Raw genomic sequence first — 25,605 nt, 5'->3', positions numbered from 1 at the left:
TTTTTTTTTTTTTTTTTTTTTTTTTGTACTGGGGATTGAACTAAGGTCTTTATGCTTAGGCACTGGAACCACTGAGCTAAATCCCTGGCCCACAGCTATCTGATCTTTGACAAAGGGGCCAAAAACATATGGTAGCAGAAAGACAGCCTCTTTAAGAAATGGTGCTGGGAAAATTGGCTATACAGATATGGAAGATTGAATATAGACCTATATCTTTTAACATGTACTAACCTAAAATCAAAATGGATCAATGATCTAAATGTTGAAACTGGAACAATCTATTGGAAGATAAAATAGGTAAATCTCTTGAAGACACAGGCATATGCAAGAATTTTCTTAACAGAACTCCAATGGCACAAGAAATAGCACCAAGAATCAACAAATGGTATCATATCTAAGTAAAAAGTTTCTGTACAGCAAAGGAAACAACCAACAGAGTGAGGAGACAACCTATAGATTGGGAAAAAATTGGCCAACTGTTTTTTAGACAGAATAATATCTAGAATATATAAGAAACTCAAAAATTAAACCCCTGAAATGAAAGATCCAATCAAAAAATGGGCAACTGAAATGAATAGACACTTCTTAGAAGTATGAATGGTTAATAAATACATGAAAAAATGTTCAATATCTCTGGCCATTACTGCAATGCAAATTAAATTGAATATCCCACCTTATTCCAAAAAGAAACACTATCATCCAGAAATCAGATAATGACAAATGCTGGTTAGGCTATAGGGCAAAGCACACCCTTCTACATTGTTGCTGAGAATGTAAACTAGTATGATAGTTTTGGAAATCATTATGGAGATTTCTCAGAAAATTGAAATCAGAAGTTCTATTTGAGTTGGGTATTTTTCTTCTTAGTATCTTCCTGAAAGGTTTACAGACATAAAATTATAGTGATGTATGCATACCCATGTATACAGCAACACAATTTATGATAGCTAAATTTTGAAGCTACCCATATGTTCATCATCGGATCTACAGCTTAAGAAAATGTGACATTTATGCACACTTGAGTACTACTCTGCCATAAAAGATAAATTTGATTCATTTGGAGGAAGATGGATATATCCTGAGATCATAATGCTAAGTGAAATATATCAGATACACAAGTTTAAATATTGCATAGATTCTTTGAGTAACCTGCAAATATAAAGAGCAAATTAAAAGATAATAGCAAATAGGGAGATAGGTCTTTTGTAAAAGGAAAGGACACAAATAGGAGGTAGGGGGAGGAATTGGAAAGTAATAAGATGAAGAAAAGAATTAAAATGTGTCATGTATATGTAGTAACTCCTCACAATGAATGAAATCATTTTGTATAGCAAACATGTACTAATAAAAAATAAAAATTAAAAAATAACACGTTCTACCATTATTGGGTGTATTGCTTTCTGTGTATATGGTGTAGGTGTCTCAATAAGACCAAGTTTGTCACAATATTACTAATTTTGTGTTTAGTTCAAGTATCAAAAGAAGTATGTTAAAATCTACCACTGAAATTGATTTATTTGTCCCTTTCCTCTTTAAAATTACAGATTTTTTATTACATTCTTCCTAAAAGTTCTTTGAGTCTATTTCATCTGCATTTTGTATTCTATTGTCTGTATGAAGGATCAAGAGGAAGTAACATATCTAGTTTTAATATCTAAGCAGGAAAGTTCTAAGCTTTTATCTCTACTCTTCTTACATAATTTTCTTGAATTGTTTTTCTTATTTCTCATTTGAGCTTTAGAATTAGCTTTAGTAACAATGAGAAAAAATCTTTTAAAAATTGGAATTATGTGATATTTGTATATTTTACTTTATGGAAGTCTGAAAGCTTCCTTTTTACATATGTATTTTCCACTTAGATCTCCTTTTCTTCAAGAGAGTTTTTGAGAGTTTTTAATTTGCTTTGGTAGGGTATATAGATTCTACCCTTATGAATAAGATCAGTGTGAATGCTTGCTAAAAGGCAAGTTTCCAGACACATCCTAAGAGATTTTGACTCTTTAGTACTAACATTTTCATGTGAGTGGATCAACACAAACTTTGAGAGCTATTTGTATATCTTGTGCATTTTTTAAATGTTTTCTTAGGTATTTCACATTTTTGCTATAATAAATAAACATTTTTCCCTCTATTTTTACCTTCTAATTGGCTAATGTTTGAATACATGAAGGTTACTGATTTCTGTTTATTGTTATTTCTGGGTAATTTCCAAAATACAAGGGGGAAATGAAAGCAATACTGCATCAGTTCAAGACAGATTCATTTGCACTGTGATAAATTATTTCAGTTAAGGTAACAATTATACATAAAAAAGTCTTATGGATAGTTTCAAGATTTGAATTTTTGGATGTAATTGATGATGTGTTATCTAATAGAAAAAAGAAATGTGGCCTTTTCAAGACATATATATAGTATCTTCATCCCTCCTTCATTAATTGCACAAGGAAAAGAGACCATTTCTTTTAACGTAGGATAACATAACAATCAGTAAGAAATGGCTCCATTCCTATACTAAAATTTAAAACAAATTATTATCTAGAGAAACTATTTCCAAGACAGAAATCTACTATGCATTTTTGAAAATATTTATTTCATTCATACATCCAAAAGTTTAGATATTTTTTTTTTAAATCTGTCAGTCTTTTACAAATTAGAAACCAAAGGCAGTCCCTTTAACCCACAATAACTACTTATATGTTATTAATGGAATGGAAATAAACGTCAGCTCTCATTACAGTTATAAATCTGAATTACTACTAATTCTTAAAAGGCTTGTATGAAGACGTCATGTAGAGGTACAAGATCCCAACAATAAATGTAACTGTACTGTATCCCTAAAATGTACCAATAAACTCAATTAAACCTGAAAAAAAAAAAAGGCTTGCACCAACTAACTTTACTTAATTAACAGAAGTCTATGCCTGAAGTCCGTTACAAAAAATAAGATGGCGATTTTAAGGCCTTAGTTATACTGCATAACCTAAAGATATATTATGATGTTACCTGCATTGTCTGGAAGCAAAAATCTTCTTGCAAGAACTTCTTAATGTGAGGAACCACTCCTTTTGGTAGAGTATTAATTGCATTTAATAACTTCTTCACCTCTAATAGTAGGTCACCAGGGACAAGATCAGTAGGTATGTCCTTTTTCTGTTTGTCCTATAAGACATTTATCCATTCATAAAAATTTAGTTTTATAAATATTCTCATTTCCTCTACTGATAAAAATTAAAAAAATATTTAAAAAACAACAATGTCCCAACTGTACATAGGTCATTATGACAGACCACAAAATACAAGAATGAGAATTGGGCTGGAATTTAGCTCAGTGGTTCCAGTGCCTGCCTCCCAAGCACAAGGTCCTAAGTTCGATCTCCGGTACCAAAAAAAAAAAAAAAAAATAGAATGACAAATTATCTGTTATCAAGAAATGTATATCACATTGATTATTATTCTATATAACATGAAAATATATATGTATATGATTGCTTTTTACATTACTTGAATATTTCAGCTACTAAACCTATAGCAATTTGAAAAAGAAAAAGTTATGAGTTAAATCACAAAAAAAAAAAAGAGGGAGGCATTTCAATTCATTAAGACCTGAGTCAATAGTAATAATAATCTTGCAAGTTCAAACATATTTTTTATAGATTTAATATGGCCAGCATTAATGATTAGTTGATAACAATATAATGAAGTCCTGCTGGACTGTCCCTTAACATTAATTATGAAGAATTGGTGGGCAAGACAAATGAGTAGAGAGCCTAGAACAGATAGATGACAGCCTTTCTTCAACAAGTTGTATCCCAACATGATACTTCAGGAATATGATTATTTTTATGTTGACCTCAAAAAATCAGAAACAATAGTTTCTTATTTCAGAACCCATAATAGTTTGAGTCATGAAAATGTCCACTTATGGAGTGAATCTGAATGCCAGCTCTCCAACAGATCTAGAATTATACAGGAAAATGATTTGGTATCAATAAAGCCTATTCAGGACTACTGCCTACTATCTGTTCCTGGGCTTGAGCCTTAAATTAATATTCTTCCATCTCTATCAATATCTACCAACTATTATCTATTTTTAAAAATTTTTTATTTTTATTTTTTGGTACCAGGGATCTAATCCAACCTTGCACTTGCAAGGGAGGCAACCCTGCATGGAGATCAATCCCTAAGCCAACTATTCTTTACATTGTATGGTATTCCATGAATGAAAATTATATAAAAAAAATTTTAAAATGTTAACAGTTTACTAATTATTCATGAAAAATGTACAGATAGGCATTCATTGTACTGTTTGTGTAAATTTTCTGTAAGTTTGACATTTCCCCAAAATGTCAAAAGAGTTCATAAACTAAAAATATCTTTATAAAGGATGAGCATTATCAGTAGTGTACTTATTTAAAATTAAAGGTCAATTTTACAGTTAGTGGAAAATCCTCGGATATTATTTAACAAATCTACACACAAGCAAAATTTCAGGATAAATATATCTTAACAAGAAATAGTATAAACTTCATGCTTGTTAAATATTTATACAATGTTATACTTATAATATACAATTTTATCTTCCTAGTACTATAGACTGAATTCAGGTCATAAACATACTAGAAAAGTTCTCTATCACTGAAGTACATCATAGTCCTTTTTTCTTTTGTTTCTTCTTTTTTTTTTTTTAATTTTGACAAGAGTCTCATTAAATTTTCCAGGCTGTCTGGAACTTCCAATTCTGCCTGAGTAGCTGGGATTACAGGTATGTGCCAATGTGCTTGGCTTCAATTTTAAATTATTAAAGTTAGTTGTCAAAATATTTTGTTCTTGATCTAGTGTTACAAAATTGATTTAACATCACAACCAAACTCAGATCAACCACTTTTCTAGCTTTTTATATTCCCAATTCTATATCTAGAAATACGTTTTTGTATCTAATCTCCCTGGTTCTTGCCTCTGCTCAATTGTAGAGCCATATATACATATATTATATTTACTGTTATTTTTTATAGTAATAAGCTCATGTAAGTAAATAACATGGTTACCTTATTTTCTCCTAAGTTATTGAAAAACCTGTCAAACCTTTAAGTGACATCAATTACTATATAAAACTCTGTGGAAAAAAAACTATGTGAAAGATAAAAATTATACTAAAAAGAATATAACAAACATAGTTGTTCAATATTTTATTAAATATGACATATGGTATTCACAAAAATATTTTTTTATTCTGATTTTTCCCCATGTGCCTGTCCTCCCTTCACCCCCTCCTCCCCTCCCATTCTACAAACATTTTATTTCCATCTTTTCATTATCTCACATTTTTTTCTTTTCCCTTATTACCCTTCCCCTACCCATCCCACCTTCCCTACACGTTTAGCTCCTTTCTTCCCATTTCTAAATGACAGTAATCTTATTAGGATCTTATGTATTATTGGAGATTATTCACACCAGAGAAACTATTTGGTATTTACACATGTGTGACTTATTTATTTCACTTAGGAGTATATCTTCAATATGTATCCATCTTCCTATGAATGAATCTATTTTCTCATTCTTTATGGCTGAGTAATATTCCATTTTATAGAAAAACCACATCTTCTTTACCTAGTTTCCAACAGATGGGCAAATGGGCTGTTTCCAAGATTTAGCTATTACAAACTGTGCCTCTATAAATATAGGTGCACATATATCACTATGATATGATTCTTTTAGTTCTTTTGGAAAGATACCCAGCAGAGGGATGGCTGGGTCAAATGGAACCTCCAGTCCAAGCTCTTTGAGGTATCTCCATATTGATTTCCACAGTGGTTGCACTAGTCTGCACTCCCACCAACAATGGATAGAGAAGGATTCCCTTCTCTCCACAACCGCGCCAACATTTGTTATTGTGTGGTTTCTTGATAGCAGCCATTCTTTGTGGGGTGAGGTGGAATCTCAGTGTTGTTTTCATCTGCATCTCTCGAATGATCAGTACTGTGAAACATTTTTTCATATATTTACTTGCTGCTTTTACTTCTTTGAGAAATGTCTGTTCATTTCGGATGCCCATTTTTGAATCAGGTCTTTATATTGGGGGGGCTGATTGTTTTGAGTTCTTTATATATTCTTGATAATAGTCCTTTGTTTGAGGAACAGCTGGTAAAAATTTTTTCCCACATTGTAGATTGTCTCTTAGTTCTGCTGATGGTTTCTTTTGAGGTACAGAAGCTTTTTAATAAGATGAGACCCAGTTGTTGATTCTATCTGCTAGTTCCCATGCTACTGAGGATTTGTTCATAAAGTCTTTTCCTATGCCAATGTCTTCCAGAATTCTGCCTAACTTACCTTCCAGCAAGTTTAATGTTTCTGTTTTAATATTTAGATCTTTAATCCATTTGGATTTTAATTTAGTTAATGGCAAAAGATAAGAGTTTAATTTTAATCTGTGGCAGGTTGACATCCAGTTTTTCCAACACCATTTATTAAAGAAGCTATCTTTCCTCCACTGAGGATGGTCAGCTCATTTGTCAAACATGAGGTAGCTGAGTACATCTGGGTTTGTTTTTGTGTCTTCCAGTCTGTTCCACTGATCCTCAGGCCTATTTCTTTGCCAGTACCATGCTGTTTTTATCACAGTGGCTTTGCAGTATAGTTTCAAATTGGGAATTGTTATACCTGGTGCCATGTGTCTGTTGCCTAAAATGGCTTTTGCTATTCTAGGTCTCTTATGGTTCCAAATGAATTTTTCACAAAAATATTTTAATCTACTTTTAATCATACAGCAATGAAAGTTTATACTACTGTGTTTTCAGTTCTTTTCATTCATGTTACTGTTCTAACAGTAAAAATTATAAAAAATCTAAAAATTAACTACAGAAACAACTCAGTGAAATTCCTTAATAAAGTTCACATGTGTATATGTTTTCTTTTATACATGTATTTTTGAAGTTTCATTTTGAATTTTCTCTTCAAAAGACAAGTTAGAATACTGGGACTATTACTCAGTCGTACAGCCCTTCCTTGTTTAGTGTGAACTGATCTCCAGCATGGCAAAGAAAGAAAGAAAAATAAAGATTTCTTAAAATTGATTTTTTAGATGATTCAGGTAAAACAATCTTATTTTTCTTCATTTTAACTTATGGTATTTTAACTTATGGTAGAGGAGAGAAATGGTATTTAGGATAACCATATATAGCATCAATCATCCAAGGAAAATGGACTCATTAAAACATTTTTTACATAACTGAACTGGCTATATTACTATCACATCAGCCAAAACATTAATAAATTTAAATTCCCCTTACTGGTTGAATGGCTGATTTTTCTACTTCATTCTCAGTTTCTTCTTCATTCTGGTCCTCCACAGCAGCCTCCCTATTTTAAATGAAAAAATTTATTAAAAAGCATTTCACAAAGATTAAAAATGACAGTAGGAAAGAATCTACATGTGAAAGCTATCTGTGGTGGTCTACCACACCTGTAATCCCAGCACCTGGAGGCCAAGGCAAGAGAATCTACAACTTTAGGCCAGTCTGGAATGTAGAGCTAGACCCTGTCATAAACAAAAAATCTAACAATTGAATTTTTGCCTGAAAATTTGAAGTAGAACCAGTGTGTATCATGGTAGTAGGTGCCGTATCTGTATCTTTCTAGTTAAAAAAATTATGTTAAGTACTTACTGGATGATGTAGAGAAAACAATAAGCTAATAAAAACAAAAGAAAAACAAACCAGAAGTATGCATGTTTAACAGACACACAACAGATAAAAGTAATGGGGAAAAATAACCTTACTGTATCAAGGTAAAGACAGTCCTTGAAAAGGTTGATGTTTTATGATCTATTTATCCATCTATCTATATCTATATCAAAAGTTAGGAAAAGATATATCTTATATGCATCATTTTATTTTTTGTTTGGAGCTCCTGGGCTTAAAATTGTCCAGCTTTCCAAAATAGTTTTTAAAATTGAAGTCAAATTTTTAGAATTTATTAACTGTTTTGGTAATTAGAAATATATTGAGGTTTTCCTTTTCAGAATGATTCAAAATGTGAATGTGGGGAGTGCTATATAATGAAAGAAGAATTTTATTTATAAAGTTTCCTTTGTACCTTCATATAGAAATTATAATACAGGATTATATTTTATTTATAGGGTATAATAATTCTATATAATGGCATATAAAAAACTAAGATATTATTTGGAACTGTACTTTACAAATATTACCTATTTTAAACTTAGGTATTCATTTGAAGACAATCATTAACCATCTATTATATATATAGATAGATAGGTAGATAGATTGTGTGTGTGTGTGTGTGTGTGTGTGTGTGTGTGTGTGTGTGTATGTGCTGATTTTGTCAGGGAAAACTGGGACAGATAACTATTATAATGTTTTCCACACTTTCAGAATCCTAGTAAAAGTTTCAATAAAAGATGATTTATACACACAAAAATAATTTACACTATGACTCAGTGGTCTTTAAAGTGTCATTAATCCATTGTCTTCCTCCACTTTTAAGCCACATTTAAAAAAGAATTATGAGGAATGTACTTGTGTTATCCAGGAATAAAAAATATTGCAATAATTTCTGAAGGCTTGCAAAGTTAAAAATGTGCAAAATTTTCTCAAATATGTACTCTACTTACTAATTGTTTTATGATTACTTACTCATTAACTCGTTTTCATTACCAGATGTATATCAGAATCAACTATGAACTTGTTACATTCATATTTGCAAATTACTTCAGAGCTTCTTGATCAAGTACCCAGACTCCATAACAAATTTTGATGTGTAGCCCTAACTTTCATCTTTTCACAAAGTGAAGCTAACTCTCCTAGCAAGACAGTCAAAATCTTCCTCAAGAATTACTTTTTCCTGCTGCTTCATAGCCAAATTACCTCCAAAATTCCTTGTTTCCACACTCATAAAAAATGTTTTTCATCCATTAAATGCCAGTTTGTGTCACTTTACAAAAACTCAATCTAGAACATGTAATTATTGTTTTCTATATGTTGTCATGGCATCTCTTGTATACTTGTACTACAGATATACTTTTTGCATTTTTCCATTATATTATAAACTCTAAGTACACAAATTTTGTCTTTGTCTTTATTTCCTAAGCAACAGAGAGTCGGTAAATGCTTGTGAAATAATAGATCATACTGGTTACTACATGAAACATATATACTGGTTACTATATGAGACAACTCAAGGGTGGAAGATCTTTAATACTAATAGTATTATATGGGAACTGTACAAGTAAGCTGAACTTGTTACAGCTGGTGGGGACAGACTGTCATCTGGTCCAGGCCCAAATTAACCACTCACTAAGTCTCTTATATTATGCTTAAGTTAAACTCAATAAAGTGGGGATAAGAGTATCCACATCACAGAATTTTTATGAGGTTTATAGGAACACCTATAAAAGCATTATAAACAATATCTCATATATAGTAATTCCATGTGAATACTTGTTCAAACATTTCAGGGAGAATGCTCCAAATACAGCAAGATATAGCACATTTTCCAATTTTTATTCTTACCCAGGGCAGTGGTGTCAAACCTGTGGCAGGAATGCCAAAGCCAACTGCTCAGTATCACTGAAAGCTCTAAAAGGTTCCCCATCACTGACCCAGGGTATAATTCCTAGAGAACTTTTCTGAAATTAGATTTTACCTAGGCTATATCTAGCCTAATCAAAGATGTTAAATTATCTTGAAGCATAAGGGTATCTCATTCATAGTCAACCCATCCCTTACCTCACAAAAAATTCTTCTGGTAGAGAATCCATGTTGTATAAGGTTCCTTTACAAAAGTTTTCTTCCAGTGCTTGCCAACTTTTACTATTGCTAATTAAAGCTGTAAGGAAAGTAATATTTTTAACAGGAGGGTACGAACTTTGCTTTCTCTCTTCCTATTATAAAAACAGTACACAATTATTTTTTTTAAAAAGGAACTGTTATAAAACAATGTTACTGGGCTGGGGATTTAGCTCAGTGGTTCCGGCCCCTGCCTTGCAAGTGCCAAGGACCCGAGTTTGATCCCCAGTACCAAAAATATGTTTATTGTTTCACCATTAAAACATAATCACTGCCTATATTTTAATATACTTATTTTTTCAAGGAACAGGTATATTTTATCAACTTGTTTTTATATTAAATAGAAAATGTTCTACTCTACCTTTTTACCATTGAATGTTATTCATCAAAAATATCTTTCATGTTATTTTACCACCCTAATAAACATTCTTAATGAATACACAACAGTTGGTTCACTGGTGTTTCCTGGAACATTTTCTTATATTTAGATAGGTTTCCCCATTCGTTTCCATTACAATTGATTCCATGATAAACACGCGTGAATAATCTTTTTCTCTATTAGAACTATTTCCTTTCAGGAAATATTTAGGCCCCAGAACAAGGCAGCAAGCTGTTGCTCTCTGGGACACACGGCAGGCCACCACTGGGCTGAGATCATCCCCAATCCCAGCTAGCTCTATTATTTAGCTTCCCTTTGGCATGGGGCAGCAGAGAAGTGGATGAATGACTAGAATTCTAGAGGAGGCCAATACCTAGAGAGAGAAGGTAAACCAGGAGGGCCAGCAAATCCAGAAAGTACAGACCTGGGTAACAGCTTTAGATATTCCAGGGGTACCCTCCCAAATTGACTAGGGGAGAGACAGCCACCAGCAGACCTCTACAGAAAGGGTACAGATTAGATATAGACCCTCTAAGTTTAAACTCAAACTGAGGACAAGAGCTCTGTCCTCTTTAGTGAGATACCAGGCCCAGTGAGTGATAACATGAAGGTGCAGCCTATATCCAACAGAGACCAGAAGACCATTTTTCACATCTATCAATGTGGGCAAGGACACATCTCATATTGGAAAGTTACCACTATCTGGCTGAACAGAGGGACTTAGGCTCATGGAGGACAACTCACAAATCCACAGATCACAAAGCTAGGTGGAGAAAATCATGACTTGCTGGATCACAAGACTGCAGATCCTGGGAAGAAATAGCTCATAGAAAAAGCACCAAAATTTTTTTTTCCACTCAATCTAGTTTACCGTTTTTCTTTTTCCTTGTTTTTTTCTATTTTATCACTTTTTCTTTTTCCTTTAACTTTTTTTCTCCTTATCCTTGTCTTCATTTTGCTGTTTTCTTTTTCATCTTTATTCTTTTGACTGTTTTCGATTACTACTAATTTCCCTTTACTCAATAGCATCCCCTTCCTTTTCCTTCATAACTTCCATTGATTTTCAAATTTCCTTTTTTCATTCACCAGTTCCCTACCACCTTTATCCTTACTATGAATCTTTAAATAGTTAACTCTATTGTTGCTGAATACTGTTCTATTGTTAGTAAAGTTATTCCATTTAATAGATATTTTTGTAGGCTAATATTTGGTTTGTGTTAGTTTATAATTACAGATCTCTTTTCTGTGGTTGAGGGTGGTACATTATCAGTTCTTAGGGTAGTCAATATCTACTTGGTATTTGATGCTATTATTGTGACTGCTGTATCCATACTCGTGTTTACAGCAGCACAATTCATAATAGCTAAATCTTGGAAGTGGCCTATATGTCCATCAAGAGAAAAATGGATAAAGAAAATGTGGCACTTATACACAATGGAGGACAACTCTGCCATAATAACAGGTAAATATGAGTTATTTGTAGGAAAATGGATATATATTGAGACCATTGTATTAAGTGAAACAAATCAGATACATAAGCTTAAATATCAAATGGCTTCTCTTACATGAAAAATCCCACATATAAATAAAGAGCAAAATAAAAGATAGCTAACAGGTTTTAGGCAAATCTTTCTCAAATGGGAAAAGCATCAAGAGATAGAGGGTGGGGAGGATATAAAAATAAAAAAAAGTGTTACGATGATGTGTTATGTACATGCACCAATTCCCTACATGGAATATGATCATTATGTAAACATGTACCAATAAAAATTTTTTTTACAAAATAGTTCCAGAAGTAGAATTCCTAGGTCAAAAGGTACATTTTAGTCTTCTTGGTGCATACTGCTAAATGGATTCCCAAAAGATTTTTACTGTTATTTCCTATACATGTCTATGACTTCAAAATTAATACAATCAAGATAACTATTTTATTTTAATTTAAAAATAATATGCAGCCACTTTTCCTTAAAAATGATTGTATGATTGCATAAAATAGGAGACATGGGATGTAAAGAGCTTTTGCACACTCTTTGGTTCAAATATCAATGGATCTTAAGACTGTTTCCTGAAAAGAAAAAAAATACTGAGGTAACATCAATAAAACAACAGACTAGAGTATCTTTAGTATGTATTTATTATAACTCTGTATATCAAGAGTAACTCTTCTAAAATAGTCCCATTTGATCTTTATTGAGCACCTCAGATTATAAACTCAATGTCCTCTGCTAGGCTGGCTTCTCTTTCTGACCCCTCTCTATAAATTCAGAAAATGTCAGAACAAGCATATGCAAAACTATTGCTAAACACTTAGGTGAAGGAAGAAATGATGAGGAAAAGAAAAGAAAAATAGAGCAATGGCATAAATAAAACAAATCCACATAACCTGGCTGCCAAATGTTAAGACAGACTAACATTTCTCATTTGCAGCCACTAAAACATTTTTTTTTTTTAGTTCAGTAACTAGGTAGCCAATTTCTCTAATATCATTTTGCGGGGATGATGGTACTGAGTATTGAACCTAGGGCCTTCACATTGAGCTACATCCTCAGCTATTTTTTTTGTTTTGTTTTTAAGAGGGCCTAAGTTGCTAAGATGCCTACGCTGCACTCAAACGTGATCCTCCTGACTCAGCCTCTCATTTTGTTGGGATTACAAGTTTGTGCCTCCATACCCAGCTTTCTAGTGGCATGTTTAAAACATACCCCCCAAAATAAGATTGGTACAACTTTTGCAAGCCCATTTCTAAAAGGCAGTTTGAGCTACATTCCTTTTCTTTTTGAGACAAGTTCTCACTGTGTAGCTTGGCTGGCTTTGAAAGGCCTTTGCCTTCCACATGCTGGGATTACAGGCATGTGCCACTGTGCCTAGTTGCATTTAATAATCTTGAACATACAACATGATTTTAATAGCTATTTTTTAAAAAAAACTACATCAACATTGAATTAAATATACTACAAAAGTTTTATGAGTCTGCAAAGGAGCAGATTTTGACCCTAATTATTACTTCTGTTAGATTTTACCAAAATAATTTTTTAAAATTTCTCAGATAAGTGAGACTGTAGTCACTCCAAGGCTTGAAAAAAATACTTTGTATGAATATGAAAGAAATTTTCATATGGGAGTTTCTTACAACCAAAATTTTAAGTATTTATCTGATTATGTCTGCTTTCAAATAGTAATAGCCACTCTTAGTGGTTTTTAGAATGGTAAATTCACTTTATAATTGGGGAGATTGAAGTACCACAGACTCAATGTCTTTTAAATGACAGAAATTTATTTCTCACAGTTCTGGAGGCTGGAAGTCCAACATCAAGATGACAGCACAGTCTTTTCTTGGGTTGCAAACTACTGACTTTGGACTTCTTGCTGAATGTATCCTCACTTGTTGGAAAGAGGGGAAGAGAAGTCTCTAGAGTCTCTTTCACATTCATATCCATGAGGACTCCATTCTTGTGACCTAATTTATCTGGGGAATATGTTTCATCACATTAGGGGTTAAAATTTCAACATATGAATTTGGGAGTGAGGGACAAATTCATTCCTTGCACAAGTGTTCTGTGGTTCTACTGTTCTGAAAGTCTTTATTTTTCATGTTAGTAAGCTCCAGAAAGACCAAAAAAAAAAAAAAAAAAGTCTAAGGATTTTTAGCTAGACAAAAGTAAATCAATGCACAATTATTTCATATTAGTAGTATTAAGAATGAATAAAATATATTAAATATTTGGTTTTTCTAATATTCCATTTCTTCCCCATTTTTGGAAGGCAGCTATGCTCACCACTATACCACCAATGCCAGCCCCCATTTTTGTATTTATGTAACTTCCTATCAAGGTCACAAAATAAATTTACCTATACATAAGTGGAAAAAACATTATTTGCCCCCAGAAAATAAAGAGTTTGCTCAGGCAAACTCCAGGATGGATGGTGATACTTAGAAAAACCTTTGCAAAAATTATTAGAATTTTGATCATTGTCCATCTGAACTTTTGCATTTTGTAAATACAATTGTTAGTATTACCTGTCATCCTGAGCCAAAAAGGAAGAGCCTTGAAATACACCGTTTCCTTGTTATGTTATAAAGTGCCAACACTGGAAATACAACTACCTACTGCAAAATTAGTATAGAAGAAAGTTTTTAATTTAGCTAGTTATTTCTGGACTTAACACTTAATCTAATATATAGTAATTCGTCTTGAATGTTGGATATACCTACAAGGTGTATGAACAGCTTAAAATTTTCTTTAAAAAAAGCACATTCAGATACTAAACTGATCATTACTTTTCAAGTACTCATGAGTAAGGAACTACTGGAAGGAGCATATGCTATTATTAGGCTCATTCTCCAAAAGTGGGGTATCATCAGCAATTTACAAATATTATAGTTTAAAAATAGCGACAAAAGAACAGGTAATATTAAAATACTATGCATGTGATAATCAGCTTAGAGAGTAGACAACTTTTTTTTCTGTGTTTGGCTCTCCTACTACCAATAACAGAGCCTACAATATCCACCAACTTATTCCACCTTTGTAAGAAAAGTAGCTAAAATTGTTATCTTAGAAAGGCATACATCTATAAGAAGGCGAAAAGGCAGGTTAAGCTTGGGGTGTGAAGTTTTTCTTTCACAGAAAACTAACAGAATGCATTAACTTTGATTTTATTGAACACAAGATTTTCACGAGCTTCAATGTATCAGGCACTAGGCTAAGTACCTATCTACAATGAGTAAACATCTGATTGTCATATAACTCTGAAAGATAACTATCATTACAAACCACTTCACAATGACAAAACCGGGCTGAGAATGTTAGCCAGAGCTCTCATTTACCATGAGGCCCTGAGTTTGATCCTACAAACACACACACACACACACACACACACACACACAATTATAAACTTGAGACTTAAAAGATTTCTCATTACTAATAAATTAATAAGAGCAGGAATTCACACCCCCATATTTCAACAACTGCAAAATTGTACATTCTTTCCACCATATATCAGTAGTATTATATTTGATTTTACTTAAGATTGGTGCATAAATATGAGCTGGAATTGGCAATATGCAGACACATTCAGAAGCAAAATTACTTACTTACATAATGTTCTTGATCAGCATATAACAGTATAAATGTAGTCAATCATATCATGTCAATATTTCATAATAAATTAGAATATTTGTTTTGGTAAGAGTTTTCCATTCAATTAAGTAATGTAAAAGCACATGTAGTATTGAAATGAATAATTTGTGCCTATCTAAATGATCTCTTAAGTTTAAGGACTTTTGGAAAAAAGTCCATAAAAGTTTTCTGATCACAAATTCCTAAAGCATTAAAATATTTGAGAATATACTGAAATATACTGAAAATATATGAACATCATTCATTAGTTATATGCAAATATTACTATATCAAAACAAAAAATGAAATAAAAAATAAGTTTTAATATTTGTTTCTGTACCTCAATATACATTTTTACAAATCCTCCAAAATGTGTATATTCCATCTACTCTGGGCAACTTTGTCATAGAAAACAGCTTCACATTTAACCTAGAAAACAGATTTCTATCCATTTCACAAATTTGATAGTATCTATTTTTTGAAAGACTAGAAATATTACAATGGGTCATTACAAAGGATTGAGTAATTCTATTACTCAAGAAACTTGAGTAGGCAGGTCTTCCAGAAATAGTAGTTACAATAAAAGATTGTTACTGTACTCAAATGTATGCCACTTCATCTTATCTGGAAAAGTACATCCAGAAACAATGGATAGTACCTGTTTAAAAAAAAAAAAAAAAAAAAAGGCAAAGCAATATTTTGACCCTGAAACATAAAATTAGATGTGAAAATAAGAAAAAAAATCATTTACTCAAATTCTCCCCAACTAATATTCTTAGAGATGAGTTCAGTGAAATGCATGGAAAGGAAAATTATTTAAAAAGTGAGAACTGAATTTCATAGTTTGACAAATCATTTAGATTAACTAAATCTAGATTTAGTTGATGCTAGATTTAGATTTAGATTGATACTTGATCACTTAGAAAGGAAACAGGAAAAAATAATCCAGACATGGCCTACCTAATGATTGGGATTCCTGACAAACGCATACTAAGATAATTTTGTTGTATGCAAATATGTGTATTTATATGAACTTAGATGGCATATGTCAATCATTAGACACAGGCTCTTGACACAGTAAAGTGACAGCACAAGATGTATGAAGTTGTTGAAGGCATAACATGGATAGTGTTAATTCTGTTTTTTGTAAGTATTCATATGCTAAAAAATAATAGTAAATATATAAACTAGTAACATAGCTATCAAGTACTACATAATGTGCATATTTGTTTTTATATGATGCTGCGAATAGATTGGTTTACAGTATCAAGATCATGTGCACAATGCATTTTGTAATGACATCACCCAGGATGTCACTGGGTGACAGAACTATTTTTAGCTCTGTTATAATCTTATAGGAGCATCATATGCAGTCTATCATTGACCAAAATGCTGTAGGGCATGTAAGTACAACAGCAAAGGAAAAATTACCTTTTTTTTAGTTTTCTTTGTGCTAAACTTCCGAAAAGTGAAGTCTACATGAATTATACTATTTTCTGACTGTGTGTAAAGCACAAAATTATTACCCTTTATTAGTTAACTGTTTATTAGTATTTGTATAGTTGTCGAGATAGTGGGGACATGTCTAAATGATCCATGCCTAGACCTCTGCCAGTTTTCTAACATGGATTTTTCTGTCTTAAATTTTTGATCCTGGAACAATGACGTTTTGGCTATACTTGCTGAATTCTAGCTTTTAGAGTTGGCTTATATACCTCATAGAAAATGAGTTGTATAAAATCAGGAAATTGTTTCAATCTTTGTATGAGTGTGTGTCTCCCCAATATCTAGAACAGAATCTTGCATAGTTTAAGCATTCCACCTTAAAGAATGATGTCACTCGTCCTTCTAAAAAACTTAAGATGTCTGAAGGCAGAAGAGAAAGTCCATGTGCAGGTTAAGGCTGCCTTCTCCTTTGAACATTACATACCAGTAATGACAATAATGCTTGGGAAGCTGAAGCAGGATGACTGCAAATTCAAGTGCAACCTAGGCAATTTAGTGAGACCCCATCTCAAAATAAGTTTAAAAAGTACTGGGGATATGGCTCAGTGATAGAGTACGTACCTAGCACCTATAATCCCCTGGGTTCAATCAGGGAATTGAAACAAACCACCCTCTTTGATAACCTAGAGTCAACCTTTAGAAGTCAAAAGGACCATAAGGTCAAAACAGTATTTGTGTTCTCTGGCAGCTATTTCCCAGTCTCCTTTGCTGGTTCCCGCACAGCTATCCAACTATTCTAAGTGCTCTGTCAAACCTTGGGTGAGTATTCTCTATCTATTCTGACTTCTACATCATGTAGTCTTGAGGCTTTAAATTTTTGGACTATTCCTTTTTATATCAATGCTAAATTCAATAGTTTATTCAATATTAAACATGTTTAATAGACATTTCATAATAATCTAAACTAAGCTACATATATTTGCTCCTCCCCACAAAATGGCTGAACTCAGCTAGCCAGCTGAGTAAGGCTTAGATAAAACTAACTGTAGTCAGTCAACCTGCACATCCATGGGCAAGAAATAAATGCTTGTGGTTTTAACTACTGACTTTTGCGGTGTTCTTGTTCTACGACAAAAGACAATTAACACAACACCTTAATACACTAAGAGTTCCTATTCTCTTTATCTCCCTCAGTACCAATGATTACTAACATTTACATGCTTACTTGTATATCTTATTAATTGCCAGTACCCCAATAAAAACGGAGTTGCAGAGATTTTTGTCTATGTGGTTTATTGCTATACCTCAGAATCTAGAAATATATCTTGCACTCAAGTATTCTTTAAACACATAGTAGATGAATGAATGAATGAATGAATGAACATTTAGGCCTCTATAATTCTGGAATAATTCTCATATGACAATATTCTATAAACTACAATTCTGTAAAACTATAGTTAATGTCTTCATGTAGCATAATTCATTTAACATGATTCAAGCACCAATTAAAACAGATTAAAAATTTTCATTTTACTATTCAGTACTGAAGACAATATATTCAGTTTTTTTCCACAAGAAATAAAATAGCTAGACAGCCATAAGATTATATCGTTAGATCCTAAGCAAATGTTTACTTTCTTTTAAGACTTTTTTTTTTTTTAACTATAAGTACCCACATCTATACCCATTATGCAGACATAATAAAAATTTACAGCCTAGGGCCGGGGCCTCACAAGCATAAGGACCCAAGTTCGATTCCTGGTACAAAAAAAAAAAAATTAGAGCTGAACATGGTGGTATACATCTGTAATCTAAGCACTTTAGATGCTGAGCAAGGAGGATGGCCATGAGTTCAAAGACAACCTGAACTACACAGAAAGATCCTGTCTCAATAAATAAATAAACATTTACAAAGAGGGATTTTATGCCAATTCTTGAAAAAAGAAAATAAATATTTACTATTTTATCCTAAAAATGTGGTCCTACACAATTTTATGTATCTCTAAATAGAGCCTACTCTAGTTCTCCAAAAGACTCTGGCCTCTTTGGTACTCAGTAAATATTTGATAAAAGCATATCGGCATTTTACAAAATTATTTACCTGACTGGTTAAATGATTAAAGATGAAATGCATATTCTTACTTTTGTTACTGTCTTTTAAAATTTTTTGACATAAAATATATATTCTTTATAAAAATTATAGCATGGAAATGCAATAAGCTTTCACATTCTACAAAACTAGAGGGAAAACAATGAAGAAAAATGTATGTACATGTATGTATGGAATTAATAAAGGCAAAAATAAAATTAGTGATTCTGAAATCAACAAAAAACAAAAAATTAACAAAATGCAAGTTAGTCTTTGAAAAGCTAAGTCCCCAGACAGCCCAACTAAGAAAACAAACAACAACAGAAAAAGATACACAACTTTAGAGTGAAAAAGGAATTTAAAAATATGGAGAGTAAAAGAACTAGTGGGGCTGGGCCAGAGATTTAGCTCAGCGGTTTGGTGGCCTGCCTTGCAAGCGCAAGGATCCGAGTTCAATCCCCGGTACCAAAGAACTAATGGAACACTAAATACAGCTTCATATCAATAAAATTTTAAATTAAAGAAACATTTGAAATGTTCAGTATTTTTTTCAAAATTAACTAAAGATAGAAAAAAAATCAGAACTATAAAAATATTAGGAATCCCAGCATTTGTTAAAAATCTACAACTGAATAAGCTATGAAGGTTAATTTTACAGGGTAATTGCAAACAGCATAGTAGGTCAGATAATTCCTATATGGTCATTATTTTATATAATTAAAAATATGAACACTCAAAATTTATTTTTCAAAAGTAATATATAACTCACATTTCATAGGAGAATAAACAAGAAATTATTGAAAATTCTTAAGAACGGTGTAAAATCTTGAATAAAATATTGGTAAAGCAGAACCTACAACCTACCAAATGTAAAGCTTATTACTACTGCCTCTATGACACGGGGCAAATTATTCACCTTTATCTGTCATGATTTTCTCATTTATAAAATGGTGATTACAATATTATGTGTATCAGGATGTTGTTACAAAGATTAAATAGAAGGCAAAGAGACCTTAGAACTGTGCTTGGCAGATGGCAAATGCTCAGCAAGTGTAAGCTATCATTATTATCATCCCCAAACAAAAAAGCAACGTATTCCATTGCATTATTTTAAAGGGGAAAATGAAATGTTTGTGAACATATACTTTTTAGCAGTGTTTAAAATAAAGAGGAATCTTCTAAACATAACAAAGTATTTTTATCAGAAGCCAATACTAAGTGTTAAAATACAAAAGAATTAAGATATATGTGTACCAATTCCCCATAATTAAAGAAATTAGGTACTGCAAATATGTACTAATAAAATGTTTTAAAATACTGTCAATCTCATTAATTTATTAAAGATGTTGGAAATTAGTATGATTTTCCAAATTTTGAGATTACACTAATGCAATAAATACAGCAAATATTGAAAGTGATAAAATTATGATTTACAGATGACAAACAGGTAGAAAGTCTAAGACAATGAGTTTTGGTAAGTAGCCTGGATTACAGATGTCAGTATCTTTTTTAAGAGTCACAACAAAATCTGGTAAGAAAAAAAGAAGCCTTCTTAACGTAATAAAAAGTGTATTATATTTAGGAACAAACTTAATGAGAAGGGTATAAAACTTTTAAGACAAACTATATAAAATTTCACTGAACATAAAATACAATGAACTTAAAATACAATCATTTACCTCAGTATCTTGTCTTAACCATACAAACTAGAAACTTAGAATCTCTTCTAGACTCATCCCTTACCTCGTTCCTCCTCACATTCAGTCGGTAAGGGCTGCTCATTTGACCTCATAAACTTTTTCAAAATTTTTCATCCCTTTTCAAACTCTATTTAATTCTCCTGGTTATCCTTCCTCTACTTCCAGTGTAATCCCTCTCAAAATCACAGCTCATCCACCTGGCAAAGTAACCAACCTAGTCACAATAGGTCAAACCAAGACCAGTTTAAAAACAGATCAGCACTCTACTCAAGCTCAAGACTAATGAAGCCTTCAGTGATGTGGCCTTAGTCTCTTCCCCCTTTAGGGGAACTATTTAAGTATGACTTTGTGCTTCTCAAATTGGGATATACAAGTATCACTGACTAAAGAAGCCAGAGCTTCTGACAGCCTGACAGCTACAAACAGTACAATTTATAATACATCAATTTTTGGTGAAAAATATTTATGAAAGACAGTGATATTAAAATTAATAAAGAAGGAATGTAAAATTTGACTGCTTCAAGCAAATTAAAATTAAAATGCAAGATTCCAAAGAAAGATGGCACTTACAGCTCAGTTTCAAGCTGGGTGCTCAAAATAAAGATAATGTTGCACTTATAATAGCTGAAAAGTTTTAACACTACCAAACATCACTTATCAATGACTGTCATTAAGAGACAATTATGTCAGAAAAGTTTTTTTTTTTTTTAGAATTGGGGATTGAACCCACAGCCTTCACACTGAGCTGCATTCTCCACCCCTTTTTATTTTGAAAAGGGTTTTATTAAGACACCCAGGCTAGGCTTAACTCGTGATACTCCTGACTCAGCTTCCTAGAGCACTGGAATCATATAGGCCTGGGCTACCACACCTCTTCTCTACCTATTTTATATTTCTCTCAGCCATGTGTCTGCCTTCCTATTTCTACCATACTGTCATATTCCCACTTTCCGGGTCTCCTTTAGAGGATGACTAATTTTTCTCAACTCCTGAAAGTATTTCTTCAAATATTACTCTTAATGAGACCTATCCTAATGTTACCATTTCCCTTCTTGATCACCAACATTACTTTAGAGTAACTTTTTCTCCAAATCGTTTTATTTACTTTTTTATAATTTAGTTTTCCCACTAGAGTGTGCTATGTCAACGATTTGTTTTATTCGTTGAATCGCTAGTGCCTAGAAAAATGCCAAGCACTCTCAATCAATTTACTGAATGAATATACTATTAGAAAGATACTACGCTTAGATCGCACTTTATGAGACTGAAGCACTGAGAACGTCCCAAGATTTATAAGCAATCTGGATCCACTCTCTATCATTGATGGTTCCCCTCATTTAGGTCAGCTTCAAGAGTACTGTTTATATTTCCCTCATTAACAGTTCCTTTGCTACCGAGGATACTAATGAATCTTTTTGCCTAACTGCAATGCTTAGTTCATTTTATCTTCCAGTTCATACAGCATCAATCGATAGACGAATACATTAGGTATCCCCCAAATTTTACATAAATGTTTCAACTGGCCAAATTATTTTCAGCTTTTAATTTTAAATATAAACCCAACCCTTTAAAAAGCAGTGATGCAAAAAAAAAATAATAAAATTCCTAGAACTGACAAAACATGATTTCTGAATGACTTACGTAAAGGGACTTACATTCTATTATTTACAATTTTCTAACTTGGTTTTTAAACCTTTATTCGTCATCAGCATACATTAAGCAAAAAGTTCCACATTCAGTTACCGACTCACTTCATTATATACACATGCATATGATCTTTGATCAAGAAACTCAACTGGTGCCATTTTCGTGCCAAAATTTATAAAACAACCAATCATGCCAGAAACAGACACCTTCGCTTACAAACGCTAATGAGAACGCCCTCCGGAGCAATACCTGGCCAGGAGTCGCCCTGGGGTATCCTTCTCCAGTAAGTCTGACACGCTACCAAAAGGGCAGGACTAACTTGCGGCAGAGTCCCAATTACCACAGATTTACGTGAAAAAAACACCCATTCCTGGGCACAAGGGGCGAGGGTAGGACAAAGAGGCGCCGCCCAGGTAGCCTCAAAATCTAAGACCCGAAGATTCTCCTCCCAGAGGTCCTCACCGTGTCTAGACTAGGGGGAAGCGCCCATTTCTCTCGAAAAGGATGACGCACAAAGGAAAACCCCAGGCCTCCGGCGTGAAGGCCAAGGAGAACAGAAAACAGAGCCCACTGATGAACGACGACCCCTTTGCGCCACCACCGCCCTTCCACAGGCTAAGAGGGAGTCGGGTTCCTCGCGAGATTCTCGTCTTCACCGATCTCAAACTGAAACCTCGCGGCCTTTAGCGTGAGAAAGAGGGGCGCTCCCAGCTCCCTTCACGGACCAACAGAGCACCTCGACCCCGGGCCCACCCCGCACGTCATCCTGAGCGATCCCCTCCGGCCTCTAGCAACTTCCGGAGCCCAACCGGAACCGGAACTTGTAGGAGCTGTGGAAGGGGTGGGGCTGAAAGAAATCAAAAAAAAGCGCGGCGAAACTGGAAGTGCGAGCGGACCGGGTGTTGGTGGTCCCTAGGCAGGGCCTGCACCTGTCTTCATGGACTCCACTTCCTGCTTGAAGTCTTTGCTCTTGACCATCAGTCAGTACAAAGCCGTTAAGTCAGAGGCGAACGCCACTCAGCTGTTGCGGTACTTGGAGGTGAGGGGTTTCGGAATTCGGGACAGATTGGGCCTTTCCCCTCAGGAATCAGTTCACGACGTGGCGGAGGATTGGCGCCCCAGCCGGGGGAAGAAAGGATGGCCCCTTGCCCCCTCTCTCAGCTGTTCCCTTGTGAAGGCAACTGTCCGGTGGCTGCCGGGACAGCAGTGAGCGCTTTCCCGAGTCTGGAAAAGGGAGAGTGGGAAAAGCGGAGAAAGTTGTGTGTTGTTTCGGATAGGTGGAGAAAACTCCGAGCCGCTGTTTTCTCTTTGATTCTTGTTTTGTTTTTGTTTTTCCCTCGAAACCAAGCCCTTCCATTATACAGTGATTGCCCGACCGAAATGGCGAGGAGTCATGCTTAAAAATCTTTGCACCTACTTAGGTAGTTTATAATTTCAACCTATTTACTGTTTTTATTTCAACTAGCGTTGAACAGGGAGATAGTAATTCAGCTTTCACTGGATTAAGAGCAACCCCTTGTTGGTAGTCCTTTTTCTTTACCAAAAATACATTGCTCACGTAGGTTTAATCCTAAAATATTGAATTACTTTTATTTTTTCTTTTAGTTCCTAGTGATTTTTTTTCTAGACTGTTCTGCTCTAAATATCCTGCTGTCATTTGTTATGTGCTTGTGAAATGCAAAATAACATTAGCCATGGGCTGGGGATTTAGCCCAGTGGTTCCGCTGGCCTGCCTCGAAAGCTAAATTCCTGAGTTCGATCTCCGGTACCAAAAAACAAACAAACAAAACCCAAAACTAAAGTAACATTAGCCTCGGTTTAATTTAAAAAGTTATATTAGGGCCGGGAATTTAGCTTAGTGGTTCCACCACCAGCCTTGCAAGCACAAGGAGCCGAGTTCGAACCCCGGTACCAAAAAAAAAAAAATTAATATAAGTAAATAAAAATAAAAAGTTAAATTCCTCGAAGCTTATTTTAATTATGTCACAGCTTTCCCTTTGTTACCATAAAATTGAACAGAATTTTTAAATTATTCCATTTGTTACATTAACTGTGATAAAATGCAAATATACGGAAGATTAGAAGAATATTTGTACGGTATTGTGACGATTGAACGGTTAGGAGCATTAGCCTTGAGGGAAAATAGAGTGTAACAAATGTGTCCTTGTTTTCTTAAGTTTATTGCTGTTTCTCACAACTTTAGGTTTTCCATTTTTGCTAAATATTGACTTCTTTTTTCATGCATTGCACCAACAAAGATCCTGCAAACCTACCCTTGAGCTGCTTCTTAAGTAGGATAGAACATTTGGCACTCTAGAAGCCAACAAATAAACAAGGCCTTCAGCTTTATTTAAGAATTAGGAATAAAGCATTTTAGAAATACTAATCTGAAACATAAACGCATTTCTTATGGTCTTTGTGAGTGCTGTTGGGTGAAGACTTCAAAGAAATTTGGGAAAAAGTCTCTGACCCTTGAATACTATATTTCTAAACCTTTCAAAGGGTTTCATAAAAGACTTTTACCATTAATGGTAAGATATGAAGAACACTGGCTTGAAGTTACTACTCCTAAAGACATTATTTTTGTAATTGAGAGTATATGCACAACATTTAAAATGCATTAATCTCAAGCAAAGAATTTGAAGGCTTTTTTGACATAGATGTATACTCAAGTGCATTTTTATAGAATCTTGATATAGAACATTTCCAGGCCCCAGAAGGTTTTTTCATTGTCCCTTCTCAGAAAGTTTGAGTAAGGAGACTTAACATATACTTTTTTGTCAGGCTTCTTCTACTCATATAACCTGTGAAATTCGTTCTAGTTGCACACATACCAGTACTTCATTCTCTATTATTTTATAGCATTCCATTGAATCAATTTATTACAGTTTATATATATAGTCTATTCTATTTTTTGGTTGTTACTAGTTCTGAATGGAATTATGAATGAAATTTACAAACATTTCATAATTTTTGGTGTGTGTATGCATTCATTTCTCTTACATACCTAGGAGGGGAATCATTAAGTCATAAGGTATACATATATTCAGCTTTAATTGAAACTGATGCATTTTCCAAAAGATTATAGTGTTTTACCAAAAAATTATGATATATGAAATTTACCATCACCAATTCCTGGTGGTTTTGTTCTTAATTTTGCCATTGTGTTGAGCAATACTTGTATTTTTGATGGTGAATGTCTTTGTGCAGACTTCATGAGCAACTTGTGAGATTCAGAAAAGTGTGTCATGTGAAAGGAGAAAATTCATTCCTCTGAAGTTCTGCTGTTATACTTTGTCCTTGTAGACTCGTGCAAAACTTGAGGATTGCATTTTTATTGACTGAGTTGTTTCTTTTTTTCTTTCTTTTTTTTTTTTTTTTTTTTTTTTTTTTTTTTTTTGCTGTACTGGGGATCAAACTC

At 33.5% G+C, this 25,605-nt stretch overlaps 2 protein-coding genes across 2 annotated transcripts in view; one reads left to right on the top strand and one right to left on the bottom strand.

Moving 5' to 3' along the window:
• Dzip3 (DAZ interacting zinc finger protein 3) overlaps nt 1-22,878 on the bottom strand; it is an 84,374-nt gene extending 61,496 nt beyond the window's left edge. Inside the window, exons 1-4 of the mRNA XM_010630156.2 lie at nt 22,647-22,878; nt 9,744-9,843; nt 7,287-7,356; nt 3,004-3,159 (exon numbers count right to left, since the gene is read on the bottom strand). Coding sequence (XP_010628458.1) covers nt 3,004-3,159; nt 7,287-7,356; nt 9,744-9,775 — 258 coding nt within the window. The 5' untranslated portion in view covers nt 9,776-9,843; nt 22,647-22,878. The remainder of the gene's footprint in view (nt 1-3,003; nt 3,160-7,286; nt 7,357-9,743; nt 9,844-22,646) is intronic.
• Nucleotides 22,879-23,053: 175 nt separating this feature from the next.
• Nucleotides 23,054-25,605, top strand: part of Cip2a (cellular inhibitor of PP2A) — a 35,653-nt gene continuing 33,101 nt past the window's right edge. The window contains exon 1 of the mRNA XM_010630154.3: nt 23,054-23,223. Coding sequence (XP_010628456.1) covers nt 23,122-23,223 — 102 coding nt within the window. The 5' untranslated portion in view covers nt 23,054-23,121. The remainder of the gene's footprint in view (nt 23,224-25,605) is intronic.

This window comes from Fukomys damarensis, unplaced genomic scaffold (genome assembly GCF_012274545.1).
Source record: "Fukomys damarensis isolate Sample0158 unplaced genomic scaffold, DMR_v1.0_HiC HiC_scaffold_24, whole genome shotgun sequence".
NCBI lineage: Eukaryota > Metazoa > Chordata > Mammalia > Rodentia > Bathyergidae > Fukomys > Fukomys damarensis.
Note: the sequence above shows the minus strand (reverse complement) of the source record. Positions and strands in the feature narration are given on the sequence as shown.